We start from the raw sequence: 18,235 nt of genomic DNA on the forward strand, positions 1-18,235 counted from the left end.
TTAGTAGAACGTAAACCGCTGTCTTCATAAGCGTTCAGTGATTCATCACAAGCGAAACAATTATCTCAGGCATTTTTTACGCGGGCCTTTCATCTTTTGTGTTACAAGAGTCTTGTCTCACTCCATTTTTTAGCAAATGAAACAAATTAATTGTAAATATCTCCATGTAACGCGAAAAAATCAAAAATATATATTATATTCTGCTCATGCGACTTATTGCCTTAGCGATGAGTGTAGACTGGCTCTGCTTATTTGGCTTCGATAACTGTCAAAAATTATTAGAACAATACTAAAATATATGAAATGAGAACAAGTGGCAGCTGTGCTTGAAGCGCCTGAAGTACGGCGAAGTTTCAAATAATTCAATGTTCTATTTGACAACGCTTTTGACATCAAGAATGATAGAATACACGATTACGCCTTACGAATTCGTTGTGTCGTAAGAGCGCAGGAAAAAACAAGCTAAAGGAAGGAGAATTCCTTATTTGTGCAGAAGAAAGCAGAGGAAACAACCAAACACAAGAAATCATATACACAGAAATTATATTGCCACGGCGTCCTCCGCATAAAAACGCAAACAAACTGAATTTGGAGGCTTTATATTAATTTTTGCTTTCACAATTTAACACACGGCACTTCGTTTTCATTAGTTTGATTAGTTTAAATCTCACAAATCACAAAACTACCAAGCCAATCTCTGAATTTTCAGAAACACGTAATTTTGTTTTGTATTGCGAACTGAGCTGACGTCAGACAAGTCAAAATCGCGAAAAATAGAGTAACTGTTTTTTAATGCAATCACCATAGGTACTCAATTCGCCTTGTTTTCGAATTAGGAATTGAACACCCCTGTCTTTAATTTATTATAGATTCATTTGTGAATTTTAGGAAAATTAAAGAGATTGTTAATTTATATGTGGGTTTTAAAAATGTTTGAAGAAATTTTAATAAATGACATTGGAAAACATAAATATATATATCATTCTTGAATTGTTTCTCGTCTCTTGCAAGCTTGTCTGCATTGGAACACTACCTTAAAGGTGGTGCCTTACAAAAATCGCTATTTTATTTTTTGCGATTTTGACAACCGACCGACGTCATCAGGTGGAATAACACAAAACAAATAAACAAAAGGAACAAAAATTACTTGTTTGTAAATATTCAGTGAATGGATTATATATATATAAATATATAATAGGCGCATACACCCATTTTGGGTGTTTAGCCGAGCTCCACCTCCTATTTGTAGTGTGCGTCCCGATATTTTTTATGAGGAGCTTTTTCATGGCAGAAATACACTCGGAGGTTTTCCATTGCCTGCCGAGGGGCGACCGCTATTAGAAAAAACATTTTCTTTATTTTGATCTTCCTCCGAGATTCGAACATAAGTTCTCTCTGAATTCCGAATGGCAGTCACGCACCAACCCACTCGGCTACGGCGGCCAGTGAATGGATTAGTAATAGTTATTTTAAGATTTTTGGCTTTTAAATTAAACAAACTAGGAGCAGACCCAAAAAAACAATAGAAGCACCCCCAGAAACACTGACTGGGATAGATTTAGAAGTGTCAAAAGATTCAACAGCATGTTTACTGTCTCGCCTTTGATTGCAATTTTCATGAGACCAAACCAAAAGTCAAGGGAACGCTCAGCGCTTCTGAAATTCAGATTTTTCTTCGGAAAGATATATTTGAGGATACCCTGTTCGATATAGTGCAAAGAGCACTGAAGCTAACGAAGAGATAGTGTGCTTGGGTGGGTCTTAGCATAAGCCTCTCCAATATGACTATCATTCTTTTCAGTAGAAGAAAATACTTATTGGAGCGAAATTATTACGAATGCGGTCGCAATGGAAATGGTCAGCGAAGTTAAATTTCTTGTTATAATCTAGGATGTTCCAGAAACTCGCCTCGCGAAGAATTATGTTGTGGATCTATTGCATGATATTTAGGTCAATGATAATCTACGAAGTGGTTGCGTGGGTATTGAGAACTACTCTGTTGATAGTACGGACAGCTCTAGCTACACGCGCAATCACATTCGTCTCATGTGGGTTCCAGGGATTAAAGGTACATACGGGAATGGTAAAGTAGATGAATTGGCTAGAGAGACTGCGGCCTCGAAAGCAATTGAATCTGAGCCCTTCTTCTAGTTACATGGGACAACATTCCATTAAGGCAGTGAAGAGGTAAGGCTACGAGACGTAAGCTGACACAAACCTGTGGGTTTACGCTACGCTAAGTCCTTACTATGAGAGTATAGTTAAAAGAGATTTAAACATCTAATATACTTCTTACTAGCATTCCCAATACTGACAGCACAGCCATTTGCACAGGTTCCGGATACGGTCAACTGCTCTTGTTTCTCGAATGCGATGCCATAGAAGAAAAGAGTAAATTACTCGGCCTTATACAACCCGACGACACATACACTCACCCATCTCAACTCCTTACTGAGTTTACTGAGAGTACTTGGTTTGGGTGAGGTATTGTGAAGAGAGGGCATAAAAGATCTTAAGATCAAAGAGGAAATATTTACTTTTTTGTATTCTATGTATTATTATATATTCAAATATTTCTAATAGTAGGGAAATATTTTGAAGGTGAAAATGAATAAATATGCATGAAATCAAAATGTTTCATATTTGTTAGGAGATTCGCTGCACTTCTTCTCCAATATGTGGAGTGGTCCTAAAGTAAGTTTGCGAAAGTTTGACATTACCTGCCGAACGGCGATCTTTTTTAAAGTTGGAGTCAAAACTTCAATCCCACTAATATTAAAAATCATGCCTAATGCTCCACTTAATAAAAGTTGTGTAAGTTTGAATTGATGCAAACGCTCAGACTCTGAAAGAGGAGAAGAACGGCTTCTCTGTGTTGGAAAGATCAGTTGCCGTCACTTGTTTTCAACTGGCGCTGGTTAGCACGAGAAAAACCCACTGGCGCGCTTTCTAAAAATCGGCCAAAACCGCTAAGCGGTTATCACGTCAATTAAGAAGTAGTATTAAAAAGTACAAACAAACTCCTAATAATGAAGTATTCATTACAGAAAAACATTATTGTACAGAAAATATATTTTTACAGTTTTATTTACAATAATATGCATTTTTTGTTTGGGCTACAAACTTCCACTCTTTATATGTTTATTTACTTCGTCTATAAAAAGTTTAAATTAGATTTTCATAAAGAAAAATCTCTAGCAGAATAATTTGATAGAAAATTAAATTATCTCAAGGTTCTTAAAATTGGTGAATTAGAATCAGAATTTCATTTATCCCTTTACTAACCCACTGCTTTTCTTTTGAGCTTACACCCCTTATTGGATGTCTGGTCCAGCTTCCCTTCTATTTGTTGTGTGCGTCTTGATGATTTTTTTTAAATAGAATTACGTACAGTTTTATGACGCCTCCGAAGAGCAGATGATTTTTTTATAAGGAGCTTCCTCATGGCAGAAACACATTCGAAGATTTACCATTGCTTGTCGAGATGCGACCGTTATCAGAAAACCCTTTTTCTATCATCTGGTGTTTCATGCTCGGGGTTTTGAGCCCGTACCCTACCGACTGGTAGTCACGCCCTAAGCCATTCTGCTTCGGCTATAAATGAATCATGAGCATGCCCTAAATACAGGAAATTCAACAGCAGGGGTCTGTGTATAGCCAAAAACAAAAAATCTCTTTATTTCAAACATTCCGAAAAAATTAGAATTTATTCATATATTTTTTTATTCATAAACAGTTAAATGGTATAATTTAAGAACAATACATAAATAATGTATTCATGAATTCAGAGCGCCTAGAAAAAATATCAAAATTTTTGTCTTTACATAATAAAGCATGTTCGGAACAAAAGGCGTGACATCTTAGCGAACAAAAAAACGTTAAAAATCAACTGTGTTCGTAGTCACTTGAAACATGCCACTACGTTAAATTCTAATTCAATCAACTTCAAAGCCCAGAAAACATCTGATCAAAACTTTGAAAGCATAGAAGAAAATATTTATTCAAAGTTTGAAACATGAAGGCTGAAGACTATGGCCTATGAAGGCCTGGTAATCTATCAAGGATGATAGAATACAAGGTTGCGCCCTCTGAATTCGCTGTGTCGCCAGACTCCATGCATAAACATGTAATTTCCCTTCCTTTTGTTTGTTTTGTATTATAAAGGAGCCTGATGTCAGACTTGTCGAAATTGCGAGAAATAAAGTAACTGTTAGTCAATTCACCTTGGTAATGTATCATCCACCGGCCATGACCCCGGTGACATCAGTCAAGCAGCTGTTTCTTTCAAATTCGGTAAGAGCCGGTTAACGGTCTGATATTGGCCACACCTTCTGATGTGTGTATAGATATAGAAGAAAAGCTAACCCGGCGCGCTTGGCTACACAATGCAAATTGAAATACAACGATTATTTAATGAAGAGACACAAATTGAACATGAGACGCGAATGCAAAGACGTGTTTTGTTACAAATTAAAAAAAAGAATTAAACCAAATTGATATAACTGTATACAGATGTGCATATATGTAAGTATAAGTGCATAAAGCATATAATTTTAAGATTTATGTAAAATAAGACTGAAATAGTTTTCCAGTGGCTTAGTCTAGTCAATGGTAGTTATTGAAGACTTTTTCCTCTAAATCGAACTTTTGATAAGTTCCTTATATATTTTTGCCAATCTTAATAATCGTGAATCATTTATCATCGAAGTACTTCTAAATTTCTTCATAATCACAACTTAAGTGCTCCGAATACACACAGAAATTGAAATTTCGTTAAATTTCCAGGTTTAGTAGCAGCTTTAGTGGTAGCATTTTGTCACTTTAACTTTAGCGCTGGCTCTAAGCTCGACTATGACCAATATACACTTTTAAATAAAGTATGCTTTAACTTATTTAGAGCCTGATCTTTGTTTTCCTATTAGCAGCGTAAACAAATAAATTGGTTGACTTGAATGACAAATACGTAGGTATCGAAGAAATTCGAGGCAGGCGTACATCTTTTCCTTTATATTTTCCAGTTATACCAGTAGCTTCGATTATATTATATAACATTATTAAATTTTATTCATTATAATTTGGTTTACATAGCGGTTTTATGTAAATTACTTTGCAAAAACCTCCCTTAAGCTCAAATTCAGGCTGCTGGACCACTGCAGGATTCCAAGTAATCAAAGACACAATTGATGTGTTGCTTACTTGTGTAACTATTGTGAGGGCGGTAAGCAATTGCTCCGACAGCCAGCGACAATTAGGGTATTGGACTCGTTGTTGGTGTGCTCAAAATTTGTCGAGGAATGTCGGATTTCTCTTTCGGCCGCATTCGAATACTTCGATATTAGGCTCATTAGGGTTCCTGAGAAAGAATTGCGGTTCGCTTAAAAAAAAAAACTTTAGTCTGCTCCTGGGAATGTAGGCTTCATGTGAACTCGGGCGCTGCGTTAGGGCATAAATGTGCAAAATCGCGAGATCGTCCTGGCCACGGGTAGAACGAGGGCGCTCGATGACTCCTTCTAAGCTTAAAAAAGCCCCGGCTCTCGAGTTTTCAGAGTGCCTTTTCTGGACATTGCCCATTAGTTATCCATGCGGTGAGACTGTGTATTATGTGAGTCCTTTCTGCAGTAGCTGTCTGTCTCTCCTCGGCTGTCCTACTCTCGCCGGGCTGTGATTCAGACACCTTAGCCCTTGCTTTTTTGCTACACCAGCGGATATAACCAGTTTAGCTATCAAACATTTGACGAATTTCTCGCTTTTAACGAATTTTTATGCTGCTTTTCAGTTTTACAGTTTTATTCTGTCTCCGAACCGCAGATGGTAAGCAATTTTTAACCAGGTATTTGAGCCGTTTATGTATCAGTGCTGGCGACGATGCCCGCACATGTTTAGTGGTTTCATCTTTGTCCCTACAGAACCTGCAAGTTGTATTGCAGTATATTCTCAGGTTAGTACAATGATAACCCAATTACAATGGCCTGCTAGAATTCCTGTGATGCTTCTAAAATTACTCTTATTTAATTCTATACAAGAGAAATAATGCCACACATGAATTTATAGCAATTTATTTATAGGCAAAACTATAATCAATACTAAATTTATATACAAAAAAGCCGGGTGTCTGCAAGTTTACAATATTTATAAAAGCGGCATATTCACGACGGTAATATGCACACCAAACATATGTATGTATGTATGTATGTATGTATATTATATATGCATATATTTAAAATTACTTCTATTGTACTGCAAGTAAAAACAAAATATTGTAAAAACAAAACAATAGGAATTGCAGCCGCCACGACGTCTGTAGATAACGCTTGTTAGCGTTCAGTCTTCACTCTTTGCTCCTGCACCTCAGTGGTGTACTTGGTGAACAGCTTGTGCGCGCCCAGATGGATCTTCGGGGCAACCCCAATCCAAACGTGGCACCCAACGCTTCACGGTTTGCGCTGCTGCTTCGCCAGGGAATTGCTCCTCGAAAATTGTACGGTAATAGAAAGCTTCTTTCGTGGTCGGTGTGTTAATGGGGAAACGTTCGGCGGCTGTCGCGAATTGCTCATCAGTAATGTGTGAGGTCGCCACACGGCGTATGCTGTCAATCCATTCATAGCCCACACCGTCGGAAAATTGCTCCTTTTGTCGCCACAGCACTTCGTTCGGCAGGTAATTGTTGGCGAACGTAGCACGTAGAATATGTTTCTCAATGCGATACTTTGTCTGATTACCCAAACAGTTGAGATCGCCTGGTATTTTATTATCCGGGCGTATTGACATCACATAGTTTACAAAGGATGTGTCGAGGAAGGGCACACGCAGTTCCAAGCCTTTGGCCATCGTCACTTTATTGGCACGCAGGCAGTCGGACACGTTGATTTGTTCGACACGCTTCACCAGCTCTTTGTGGAATTCTTCAGTATTTGGCGCCTTAAAGAAATATAAATATCCGCCGAATATTTCGTCAGCCCCTTCTCCAGATAGTATCATTTTAATGCCAGTACTTTTGATATAACGCGCCAGTATCAGCATTGGTAAACTACAGCGCACGGTTGTCACATCATATGTCTCCAAGTGGTAGATGATATCACGTATGCCGTCTAAAGCATCTTCTATTTCGAAAACTATTTCAGTATGATCACTGCCAATATAGTCAGCAACCAACTTCGCCGCCTTAAAATCAGGCGCATTGCACAGACCTACCGAAAAAGTTTTTAACCGATAGTTTGGATCACTTTCACGGCGTAGTTTTGTTGCAATCGAAGCTACTAGGCTGGAATCGACCCCGCCTGAAAGCAGCGCCCCAAACGGCACATCGCACTGCAAATGTGAGCGCACAGCCGACTCGAATTTAGAGCGCAGTATTGACAAGTCCACCTCTTGTGTGGGTATATGTTCGATCCATGACTCCTTGAAATATTTCTTACGCTGGAGGTTATTTGCTGGGCCTACACGCAGTTCACCTGGTGTAAACAGTTCCAGTTTCGGGCAAAACTCTACAAGGCATTTCATCTCTGAAGCAACCCATATATTACCATCCACATCCTCACCAATATACAACGGTATTATGCCGAAAGGATCACGCGCGATGAGTATATTTTTCGTGCGTTTATCGTAGAGCACAAAAGCAAACATACCAGTGATGTACTCCAACAGATGCTCGCCGTAGATCTCATACAATTCACCAATCACATTGCAATCACTTTTGGGCTTGTAATGTCCACGCTTCTTTGCTATTTCCGCTGATTGTTCAAGGTAGTTGTAAATTTCACCATTCGCCACCACCAGTGTATTGCCGCTTTCCGAAACTAATGGTTGATGACCAGTGTGTACGCATATAACCGCTAGACGTTCATGTATCAATACTACGCCGTCCTCGGGAAGCACCTTGACACCTGTGTCATCCGGACCGCGGTGTCGTTGCTTGCCACTTTGTCGGTAGGCTATTTCGCGCGCAGTATGCATGCTGCCGTGGTAAACTTTTGGCGCCAAGGGTTGGCCATCTCTTGAAAATATCGCAAATATGCCACACATTATACTTAACAAATCTTTTATTTTTAATTAACTTTGCTTTCATACAAACTATTGCAGAATTTCTTTAATTTAATATATTATATTTGCTTAAAAAATTCCATATGTGCTTGGCGATATGTCTGAAATACAATTGAAAAGCCGCCAACGTTTGCGTTGCCTTTTATAAACACGCTTATCATACTGCTTGCCAGCAAGTGAGAGTGCTTCAAAGTGATTAACCATTTACTCTTATTGCGTCATGCAATTTTCGCACTCAGCACTTTATAATATAAAAACTGTTTAGGTGCTCATTTATTTCCACCCTTTTATACGTTTTTTGGTTGGGAAGAAAAATTAATTTCTCATCAGCACACGACAATACTGTCTAGTTTGCGTTAGTGATTAGGGCAAGTTCAAAGACAACATTAGCTGATATAGATTTCACTTGCCTTTGTTTATATATATAAACACATATATATACATGCTGCTATAAATATTAAAAATGTTTATTTACTCAAGTAGGCAAAATTATTCGATTCGTGTGCTGGCTATCGCACGCTCTAGGTGCTCGCAACACGTGAACATCTGTGCCTTAAGCAAAGAAAGAGGTAACATATGTAGATGTGTGCGTATACTCATAAGTTGATCAGTGAGAGGCGTGCGAGAACACAGAGCAATGTACACATGTACATAACAGTGAACCACATATTTATTAAAAAAAAATGTTCTACATTTAAAACTCTATTGATTTTTTATTCATATTTTGAACAGAATATTTACTTACATAATATACGAGAATAAAAGGGACTATTTTTTTACCTACAGATAGATATTTTAAATCTAAGAATATACTATGATATACAACACGTACATAGAGAATAGCACAATATATTTATCTACCCGCGCGCACTTGTGCCTAACGATATTATAATTTTGTTAAGGCAATGGTTGTATGTCGATTCGGCCATGTCTGTCCGTCCGCGCGTATAATACTCAAGTAAACATTATTATATTACTTCTGGTCCAAGGAAGATTGGTATTGAAAGTCGGTTAATTCTTATACACACCAAGTTTTTCATTGTGTCAGACTTAATCCAGAAGAAGTAAATAAAGTAGGCTCGCCATTTTGGGCGGACATTTCTTCAACGAATTAGAAGATCTCGGCTCTGTTGAAATTAACAATCTTATGAAATTTTTGAAAAGTACACATTGGTTTCAGGAGGGATACAGGCTAGTTCCCCACGCGGCATCGCCCACTCATTAGCATGAGTGTGTCCTACAATGGACAACCGCTTCAACCTAACCTAACCGTCTCACCTTTTAAGGCATGCCGCGCGATGAAAGATAGTCACATGACCATGAGAAGAGATAAAAAAAAATCACCTGAAAATGAAAAAATTTTTAGAACATACTATATATAAAAAAAAAAAATTACAAAGTAAACAAACAGTTTCACCGCTTTCCAATAACAGCGCAATGATGATGCAATGAATGAAGGAAGTGCATGTGCAATGTCATTTTGAGAGTGCGGTTCGAAGCAAAAATTAATGGATTAAAAAAAGCTTTTTCCAGTTCTACCATATGCATGCAAGAAGAAAAATCCACCTGCCGCATTTTCCATAACTTTCATGAGAATAAAGTAGTCCGCTTAATTTCCACTTCTGTGTTTCGAAGCTTCCTCTTTAATCTCATACGTTGACGATTATTCTATACTGGTTTCCGCCAATGAAGTCGGTGGCTTGTGTTCAAAAGTGGACAATACGAGCTTTTCGGGTTTCATGTCCTGATTAAGCACATTGTTTTTATGTTATGTTTATTCAACATCATAATTCAACTAGTATTATCTTTACTTTTGTTGTTGTCCTTATGTACATATTCACTTTCATCTTTGTTCTTATATCAAGTATTAAAATTTACCTTCATCTTTGCATTTATCCTTTTCTTCATCTACATATAATATTCACCTTTAGCTTCATTCTTGTATTTCTTGAATGCAGTATCAATAACAAAGCTTCCATTTCGGAAGCCTTTGTACTCGTTCTCCCATTTGTATTGGTGTTATTTTTGAATGAATTTTTTCGCTTTATATTAAACTAGTTTGAAATTTGATTACATTTCTTTTCTCAAGCACCAATCTACCTTCCGAATGATATACAATTATTTATACCTTAAAATATAGTTTTGAAATAAAAGCTAGGTGAAGAAAATGTCTATGCGGCGCCTTTGAAAATGTCTTTGCCTAGATAAATGGTGGTGTGTTTGTTTAGTTAATAAACCAAAAACTCTAGAGAATTCTACCAAACAAATTTGTATGAAGAAAAACTTCTCAAAACAGTATTGACTGCTGACTGTCAATCTGCTAATCTGGCATACTATATGTGAACGGGGAGATTATTTTTTCTGGATTAATTGCCAATCACTGTATATGTAACTCGTTAACGAAAATCTGGAAAATCCAAATAATGATTGAACGAAACTGGTCGGAAGTTGTGAATTGTTTAAATTATAAAAAGAAGAAACGTTTTTAGTTTCATCCTGGTAAATGGTAATTAAAAACTTTACCTATTCGCATAAACTTTTGTACGCTTTAACCAATTTTCAGCAATTTCTGTAATAAAAATCTGTTACCAATTATATGGTAGATAGGTGGGGTTATTAGCCGATTATGTGCCACATATTATCAAGTTTTGTTGAGATAGCTTATTTTTTGCTCGAGAGATATCGCTGGTATAAACAGTCACAAATAAACACTGATAAATCCCATACAATTAAACCACATAAATATTTTTTCAACGCAATACTTACTTTTAATACTTTGTCTATAAATCGAAAAACGCAAAGCCTTTAAGTACTCTACTTTTTGGCATTCCCACATATGTACATGCATTCGTACATGCATATGAATTTGTAAACCCATACATATATAAATGGCGCGTACATCATTTTTTGGGTGTTTAGCTGAGTTCCTCGTCCAGTTTGTAATGTGCATGATGAAGTTGTTCCACATATGAAGAAAACTACAGTGTTACGCCGCCTCCGAACGGCAGCGCAGATGGTTTTTATAATAAGCTTTTTCCACTCGAAGGTTTGCCATTACCGCCGAGGAGGAACCGTTATTAAAACAAAACAAAAACATTTTATGTAATTTTGTGTTTCGAACCCGGGCCCCAACGAATGCTAGTCAAAAAAAAAACTGCGGCTACACTGGTGGCATATATGTATATATACATACGTACATATGTACATACTGCACACAAATTACCGCTATCAATAGCTTATAAGCTGTGTACTTATTATTAACCACTTGTCTGCATTCTGAAGTATTTAATTACATATAATCTACACAGAGCGCTTGCTATCTTAAAATAGTTAGGCTGCGAAACCAAAGCCTTTATGCCGCCAGAGGAGCTCCGCTAAGGTCTGCCAAGGCTCGACTGCTCATTTTGCAAGTTTTAAATAGCCGATACGCCATGCACATGTACAGTAATCTGGACAATTCAGGACAATTTCTGCATTTATGTTACAACTTCCTTTAATTTGTTTTTTGACAATCCAATTTCCTGTTAAGAAACCAAAGGACTAAAAAATAGTTTGAGAGTTCTCAAGATGTTAGAGCCCCAGAGCCATTCCAGTCAAAAAAACCCAAATAAGTAGCACCATTTTCTGGAGGTCTATTCGCACGCTTTACTCTACAACTCTCATGAGACAAGCGAAAAAGTGTTAAAAACAATGTCTACGATCGCCTTTTTTGTCTAGTTCAAAGGCTAAGTGTAATAAAAAATTCACTGAAATTATTTCATAAATGAATATTTTTAATTTTCTTTACGTAATCTTAGCCAACAGCCAAACCTGAAATATTTTAGCTTTTTTATTCTAAAAATAGGTTCTTTTTGAAGTGAAACTTCTTAGGCGTTGATGGCCGAGCGAGAATGGAGAGTAAAATTTCAAAATCATACAACGTTTTGAGCATTTTCGTTCAGCGGGAGAGAAAAAAGATTATAACGCAGAGGAAAAGGAGAGAGAGCTATACCTTATATACCTATATCTTAGATACACTTTAAGCTATTTTTCCTTGTGGTTGCTAATTTATAGTGAAAAGTTACACTGCCTACTTTTTGGCGCTTGCTTGTTGGTGCAAACTTGAAGGAATTATATTTTTGGTGCCTACTTATTGGCGTTAAATTTCCTTGGTGCCTACTGTTTGGAGAGTTTTTTGGTCCCAATTTTTTGGCGTTTATTTTGGTGCCTACTTTTTGACGCTTATTTCCATTTCCTGGCTCGTGCTTGTGCATACTATAAAGTGCTTCCATTCCGGCGTCGCATTTATTAGTATTGACTTGTGGTAATTAATGCCGTTGCTGCGGTCCTGGAATCGCTGCGTTTGTGCGGGTGATAAACGCTCGGAGTAGTGCGCGTTCTTGCCATGGTTTGTGTCCGACGTTTACCTACACCGGTCGACCCTTCTCCGTTTTTTTTTTAATTTTGTCTATTTGTATTCTCTGCAAATGTTGTGAATTTATTTAGATATATATTCTTTCTTTTTCTCTCTCTCTCATTCTCTCTCGGGTCTCTCCCTCTTTCTTTGCCTGCCTTGAAAGTTTCACTTCTGTTATGTGTACTACGCTGCACGCTTTTTTTTGGTTTTTTTTCGGATGTATTGGCGGAGGTCAGCTCACATAAGCCAGGTTATGCCTCTATTTGCGAAGCGATTATTTTGCAGTAACCGGCTGATTTATGCTGTAGTATTATCAGCTTTTCAGCTTGATTTATAGGTATGTTTATCCACATACATACATATATACATAAGGATGTAGTTAGTTGCGACGTGTTCCGACTTTTGTGAGGAGGTACAGCTTTTACGAATTTGCCCTGTACTTGATATTCTTGTATGTTAATTATGATGCAGTTGCTGCTTTCGATTCACCCTTTCTTTGCTCGCTAGAGAATTCCGTTGCTCGGCAAGTGAAAATAATTTATGTGGAAGCAGGAGTTGTTGCTTTGTGCTTGTGAATGCTCTGCTATTGTTTTTGTAAAACTGTCCTGTGTAAATGCCAAATTAGCCTTGCAATGAACTATCGCATGCGAGCTGTCAGTTTCATGCGGAGCAATTATCGCCGATGTATTTTTTATGTTTAAATTTTATCTCACAACTTTTCATTCAAAACAAGATTCCGTACAAAGAATTACTTGTACTTTCGGGCAAAAAAAAGGAAAATTTAAAAAATGTCAGTAAATCCATATATTTTCTACCTTTGTGCGCTAAAAATATTAAATAAGCTAATGGGGTTAGAAGAAATACTTCATTTCTAAATTTCTCTTCTGATTTTATAATGTTGACACCACAAAGCGGGCGTTCATTGCATACGATAAACTTCATGCCATAAACCCCGCGATTTATCGCATGAGACCTGCAATGAGCGGTCTCCACTCATATTATATCGACTGAGATTATTTGCATGCGATCAGCGTCTACATGTCGAGACAGCGCGTAAGAGTTAGACCAGTCTACATCTAAAGTCTGCGTGCACCTTACAAATATTTTTAAATTGATTAAAAACACAATATAAATTTATAATTGAAGACATATTTTATTCATTTATTCTTTCATTACATTCTTAAGTTACAAAAGCAAAAGAAAATAACAAGATTATACCACATGTGTCTCGAACCGTTGGGAGAACCATAGTCACATTTAAATGTTGCTTTGTGTTAAAAACTTTTTAATGGCTTAAAAGAATTACGCTACGTTTTTTGGATTATAGAATATACAGAACATATATATACTAAGTATTTTTGACCCATTTTGTCATCCGTGTCATGGACTAGAAAATTACGGTAATAACCAGTAGCAAAAATGCGTTAAATGAAAGTGAACATAAAAAATTATTGATAAATAGACTGCTTTAAGGCAGAATTAAATTAATTTATGTATGTTTATTTTCGAAATTTATAAGTAAATAAATCTTTAAAACCGATTTTAATCTATTGAACTTTTAATTTATCTTGCTAGTAGTCAAAATTAAAAATTGTTTGAATCCTTAGGTAATTCACTAAACCGTGCCGCAATATATTGTATTTGCTCTACCACTACTCCTTGTTGATGTGTCTTGCAACATTCTATAACAAACTGTGAACAGCCCAAGTTGGTGTTGATAAATATATGAAATTTCTCCGAAATCTCGTAAAAAATTTAGATTAATAAATCCAACAGAACGGCAACCTATCAATCAGCTGATTTGTTTGTTTTGTTTTTTGTTTAAAAAAGCGCTATAAATTTCAACAAACCGGTTTCGGTTGTAAAGAATGTGTAAAAGGTGTATGATACTAATTCGCGTATAGACTCACAAGGCAAAGCATCAAGTAAACAAACCGAATTTCTCAACAAAAAGGCAACAGATTGATTGCGTGTGCTGTCTTTCTAACTAACAGCAACGACGACTTGAGTTTCACTTCGCAGCAAGTGAAGTTGACGCATAGTCGTTGAAGAAAATTTAAAGTAAACTGGCACAAAGAGCTTATGCCAAAGTATAACTTCTTGAGTTAATCCTTAACTTTTGGCGAAAAAAATATATATAGTGCAAAATGTGGAAACGTATATCTATCCAAACAGGCCTCCTACAGGTTGGCAGAGGCAAATATCAGTTTCGCTTGCGCTCTTTGGCACCTGCTTTCACTTTAACTTTTACGCAACCCAATTTACGTGCATTAACGTCAACGTCAGCAGCGAAGCCAACGCCTCCGAAACATGACTGGAATCGTGCTGTCAGCGAGGCAGAACGTATTGTAGGCTACCCCACCTCATTCCTCAGTTTACGATGGCTTTTGAGTGATGAAATCGCGAATGTAGCTTTACATCTGCGGAAACTAGTGGGTAGCAATCATCCTCTACTTAAGACGGCAAAGTAATTATGCTCAAACCATATTATATTGGTTTAATCTTATTATTTTTTGTATACTTCCAGGCATTTACTTTATAATGGTAAAAACACAATGCAAGCCTGGGGCCTAATTGTGCTTTTGATATCAAAGGCCGCTGGTCATGCACCTTCAGTACCAGATATGGAGCAAGATAAAAGCGCCGGAGTGCTGCATTCCCAACGCGCTTTGGCTGAAGTCACAGAAATGATTCGAATCTCCCATTTAGTGCACAATGTGAGATGATGATTTGATATTATTGCATATAATTTATTATTACATATATGTAATTACAGAGCTTGGTAAATTTGCAACCATCATCAGAGGCGGGGAAGGATACCGCCTCTTATGAAGACATGGCATTTGGTAACAAAATCGGTTTACTCACTGGGGACTATCTACTTGGTCACTCAAGCGCTGAATTAGCTAACCTACGCAATCAAGAAGTGGTGGAGTTAATTTCCTCCGCAGTTCGTGATTTTTCGGAGTCGCAATTCATTGGAGAGCGTGACGAACAAAATAATCCATTACCAAAAAAACCTGGAACTGAAACACCTAAAGCGAATGGCACAGCAACAACAGAAAGCATAGATTTCGACGTGAATGATGTTATGATACCTATGAATATCTCTAAAGTTATGGGCATTCCAGAAAAAGAATGGGAATGTCGAAATATATTAAACGCAGGCAGTCTGCTTGGTAAAGCATGTCAGGGTGCTCTAAAATTGGCCGGACAAAGCGAAGATATGCAACGACAAGCATATCTTTTTGGCAAGCATTTGTCGTTGGCATGGCAGGCATGTTTAGATGCCGAGCCCTTTCAGAGTAGTACACTACCGATGGGTAATACATTTTTGTTCCATCTAATACATACATTTTATGACTTATATCATTTTCAGATACCACATTTAGTCTGGTAAGCGCGCCAGTTCTATTTCATCTTGAATACGACCCTTCACTGTATGAGGAAATTGAAAAAGGGCGAGTATCAGTAGAAAATATCGACTACGCCAAGATACACAAATCAATTCTAGCTGGACCGGGTCTGGAAAAGACCAAAGCTTTACAGCGCAAACATACGACGGCAGCAATGGAAGTGTTAAAAAAATTCCCTCCTACTGATGCACGCACAGCTTTGGAAAACATTATTTTAGCAATGCAGGACTTGTAATTAGAGATAAAAATGCACAAAACAATTTGACCGATAACAAATAAAGTCGGATATTTAGTTTTTGTACTATCTTATATAATATTTATTTAACCTCTTCGGTTATTGGCTCATTACAATTGTTGTTTTTTACTCTATGTTAAGCAAATATATACTTAATTTTCTATTTTCTTTGTTCATTTTATATGCACTACTTTTATCAGTACGAGATGTCTGCGACGATCATAATCGAAATATTGTGGAAAATCGGTTTCAATATATTCAAACAACCACGGTTTATTCAGTGTCTGCTTCAAGAAATATTCGAACATTGGCGCCACCGTGTCCATCTCCGACAGTGTAAAAACATATCGCTTTTCTAATGCTATATAAGCTGTTTTATCTTTTCCTGATAGTTTTCCGCGCTCAAACAAAACATCTAAAACACGTATAAATGCATCGGTTAGGTTATCATCATAAATAACATCAGCTGCAACCACCACATCACAATTGTCAATAGCCTCCAAAAGTGCAGGAGAATATTCTTGGACAGGCTTTAGAAAATCAAATTCCAAGACATCTATGTTATTAGGTTTGTGAAGCAGTACTGAATTGTGTTTTATGTTTTCGCGTATTAAGTCTAAAATACCGCCAACATTCACATCTGTGCATACCACCTTTTTCGCATAGATCGCTGCAGCAATACTTGTTAAACCAACACCTGCACCCAGTTCAAGCACAACCTTGTCACGAAATTCATTTCTTTTATGAAAAATATAATCAGCTAATAGCAATGCACCACGCCAAACTTGCAGCCCTACCAAACGCAATTCGGTAGCTTCAGAATGTTCAATCTTAATCAACCCTCCTGGACCAGAAACTGATTTTCGTCGCACAACTAAGTCACCATCCTCGTCGGCAATGACTCCATTATAAGCCGTTGTATCATCATCTTCTGGCGGATATTTAAATTGGAATTTGGACAATACTCTACCGTTGTCAGCCTTGACTGGGTTGTAGTTGGTCTCCTCATAGATTTCACTGGTCACTTTGTACATTCTTCTTCGTACCACTAACTACCTTATATAATAATCTGTGCTTTCACTACCGCAAGCCCTTATTAAATGACAAAAAAGTATATTTTTTGATTTTGCACATTATATTTAATGCCCCGGTACTGATTTGCTGTGTTTCGTTATAAATAACTCTGAACTTGGCAATCAATCAGAGTTGTTCGCATAGTTTTGGAAATGTGCAAAGTATATCGACTTAATCGATTTCTGATTCAGAATTCGAGCAGCTTATCATCACACTGTTAACAGTTACACTATTGCTCGCGGTTTTGGGAAGTCTGACGTCAGATCCCTTTCCAATACAAAACAAACAAAAGAAGGAGAATAAATTGCATGATTGTGAAAATTCAATGAATGTGAATTCAGTTAAGTTAAACGAAGTGCCGTGTGCTAAATTGTGAAAGTAGTTTTTTCTGCGTTTTTAGGCGAAAGACGCCGTAACAAGAAAGTGTGTTTGGGTGCGTATAATATCTTGTGTTTGACTGTTTCCATTTGCCTACTTTTCCTCTTCACAAACAGGGAATTCCCTTCTTTTTGCTTGTTTATTCATGGGCTCTGACGACACGGACGAAACATCAGTGGTATGTGGGACATGCTCCAACTACTGCTACGCCTCTTCTATTCACTACTTCTCTGCTCGACTAACTTGACGAAAAATGTGCATGCGAAAGCAACAAAAAAAAAGGCGCTTCTATTCGCCACTTCTCTGCTGGATTAACTTGCCAAAAACTTTGCTTGTGAACGCAATACCAAAGTTATCGAGTAAGATTTGCCGCTAGCGATGGTTATACCTCATTAAACTGGTATAACTCATTATCTTACAAACACATGTAATTTAAGGCAATCTACTTCAGCGTTACCAAGATATGTTCATTTATACCAGTTCCTTCATCTATTCGTCACTTACTAACGCATAGCAATATAGGAGGCCTACTATAACATTCCTTTTCCTCGGTTACTGTCCACCATGGTACCGCTTTAATATTTTTTCAGGGTGGAGCCGTGTTTATGTCTATTGACACAACATGTTCCTAGGTTCCTTTTCTGTGGGTGTATGGAGAGTATATCATCGATAGTATACTCTTCCCCCATGCGTTCA

General features: G+C 37.3%; 3 protein-coding genes across 3 annotated transcripts; 1 reads left to right on the top strand and 2 right to left on the bottom strand.

Moving 5' to 3' along the window:
- Window positions 1–4,202: 4,202 nt before the first annotated feature.
- On the top strand, window positions 4,203–16,224 carry LOC129240622 (all trans-polyprenyl-diphosphate synthase PDSS2-like). Its single transcript, XM_054876540.1, has 5 exons — window positions 4,203–4,524; window positions 14,044–14,903; window positions 14,964–15,153; window positions 15,213–15,759; window positions 15,816–16,224. Exons 2-5 carry the CDS (start codon window positions 14,584–14,586, stop codon window positions 16,085–16,087), a joined length of 1,329 nt encoding a protein of 442 aa, XP_054732515.1. The 5' UTR covers window positions 4,203–4,524; window positions 14,044–14,583; the 3' UTR covers window positions 16,088–16,224.
- Window positions 6,041–8,276, bottom strand: LOC129240620 (probable asparagine synthetase [glutamine-hydrolyzing]). Its single transcript, XM_054876539.1, has one exon. The coding sequence runs from the start codon at window positions 8,020–8,022 to the stop codon at window positions 6,349–6,351; it is 1,674 nt and encodes a 557-aa protein (XP_054732514.1). The 5' UTR covers window positions 8,023–8,276; the 3' UTR covers window positions 6,041–6,348.
- LOC129240623 (methyltransferase-like protein 22) lies at window positions 16,141–17,287 on the bottom strand. The gene has a single exon (XM_054876541.1). It carries the CDS (start codon window positions 17,119–17,121, stop codon window positions 16,261–16,263), a length of 861 nt encoding a protein of 286 aa, XP_054732516.1. The 5' UTR covers window positions 17,122–17,287; the 3' UTR covers window positions 16,141–16,260.
- Window positions 17,288–18,235: the final 948 nt, after the last annotated feature.

This window comes from Anastrepha obliqua, chromosome 3 (genome assembly GCF_027943255.1).
Source record: "Anastrepha obliqua isolate idAnaObli1 chromosome 3, idAnaObli1_1.0, whole genome shotgun sequence".
Taxonomy (NCBI): domain Eukaryota; kingdom Metazoa; phylum Arthropoda; class Insecta; order Diptera; family Tephritidae; genus Anastrepha; species Anastrepha obliqua.

Excerpts from the sequence above, each read along its gene's own strand:
- LOC129240622 (XM_054876540.1), top strand. The coding sequence starts at position 14,584 with ATGTGGAAACGTATATCTATCCAAACAGGCCTCCTACAGGTTGGCAGA. Across the intron at positions 14,904-14,963 it reads CCTCTACTTAAGACGGCAAA|GCATTTACTTTATAATGGTA; the intron begins GTAATTATGCTC and ends GTATACTTCCAG. Across the intron at positions 15,760-15,815 it reads GAGTAGTACACTACCGATGG|ATACCACATTTAGTCTGGTA; the intron begins GTAATACATTTT and ends TATCATTTTCAG.
- LOC129240623 (XM_054876541.1), bottom strand. The coding sequence starts at position 17,121 with ATGTACAAAGTGACCAGTGAAATCTATGAGGAGACCAACTACAACCCA.
- LOC129240620 (XM_054876539.1), bottom strand. The coding sequence starts at position 8,022 with ATGTGTGGCATATTTGCGATATTTTCAAGAGATGGCCAACCCTTGGCG.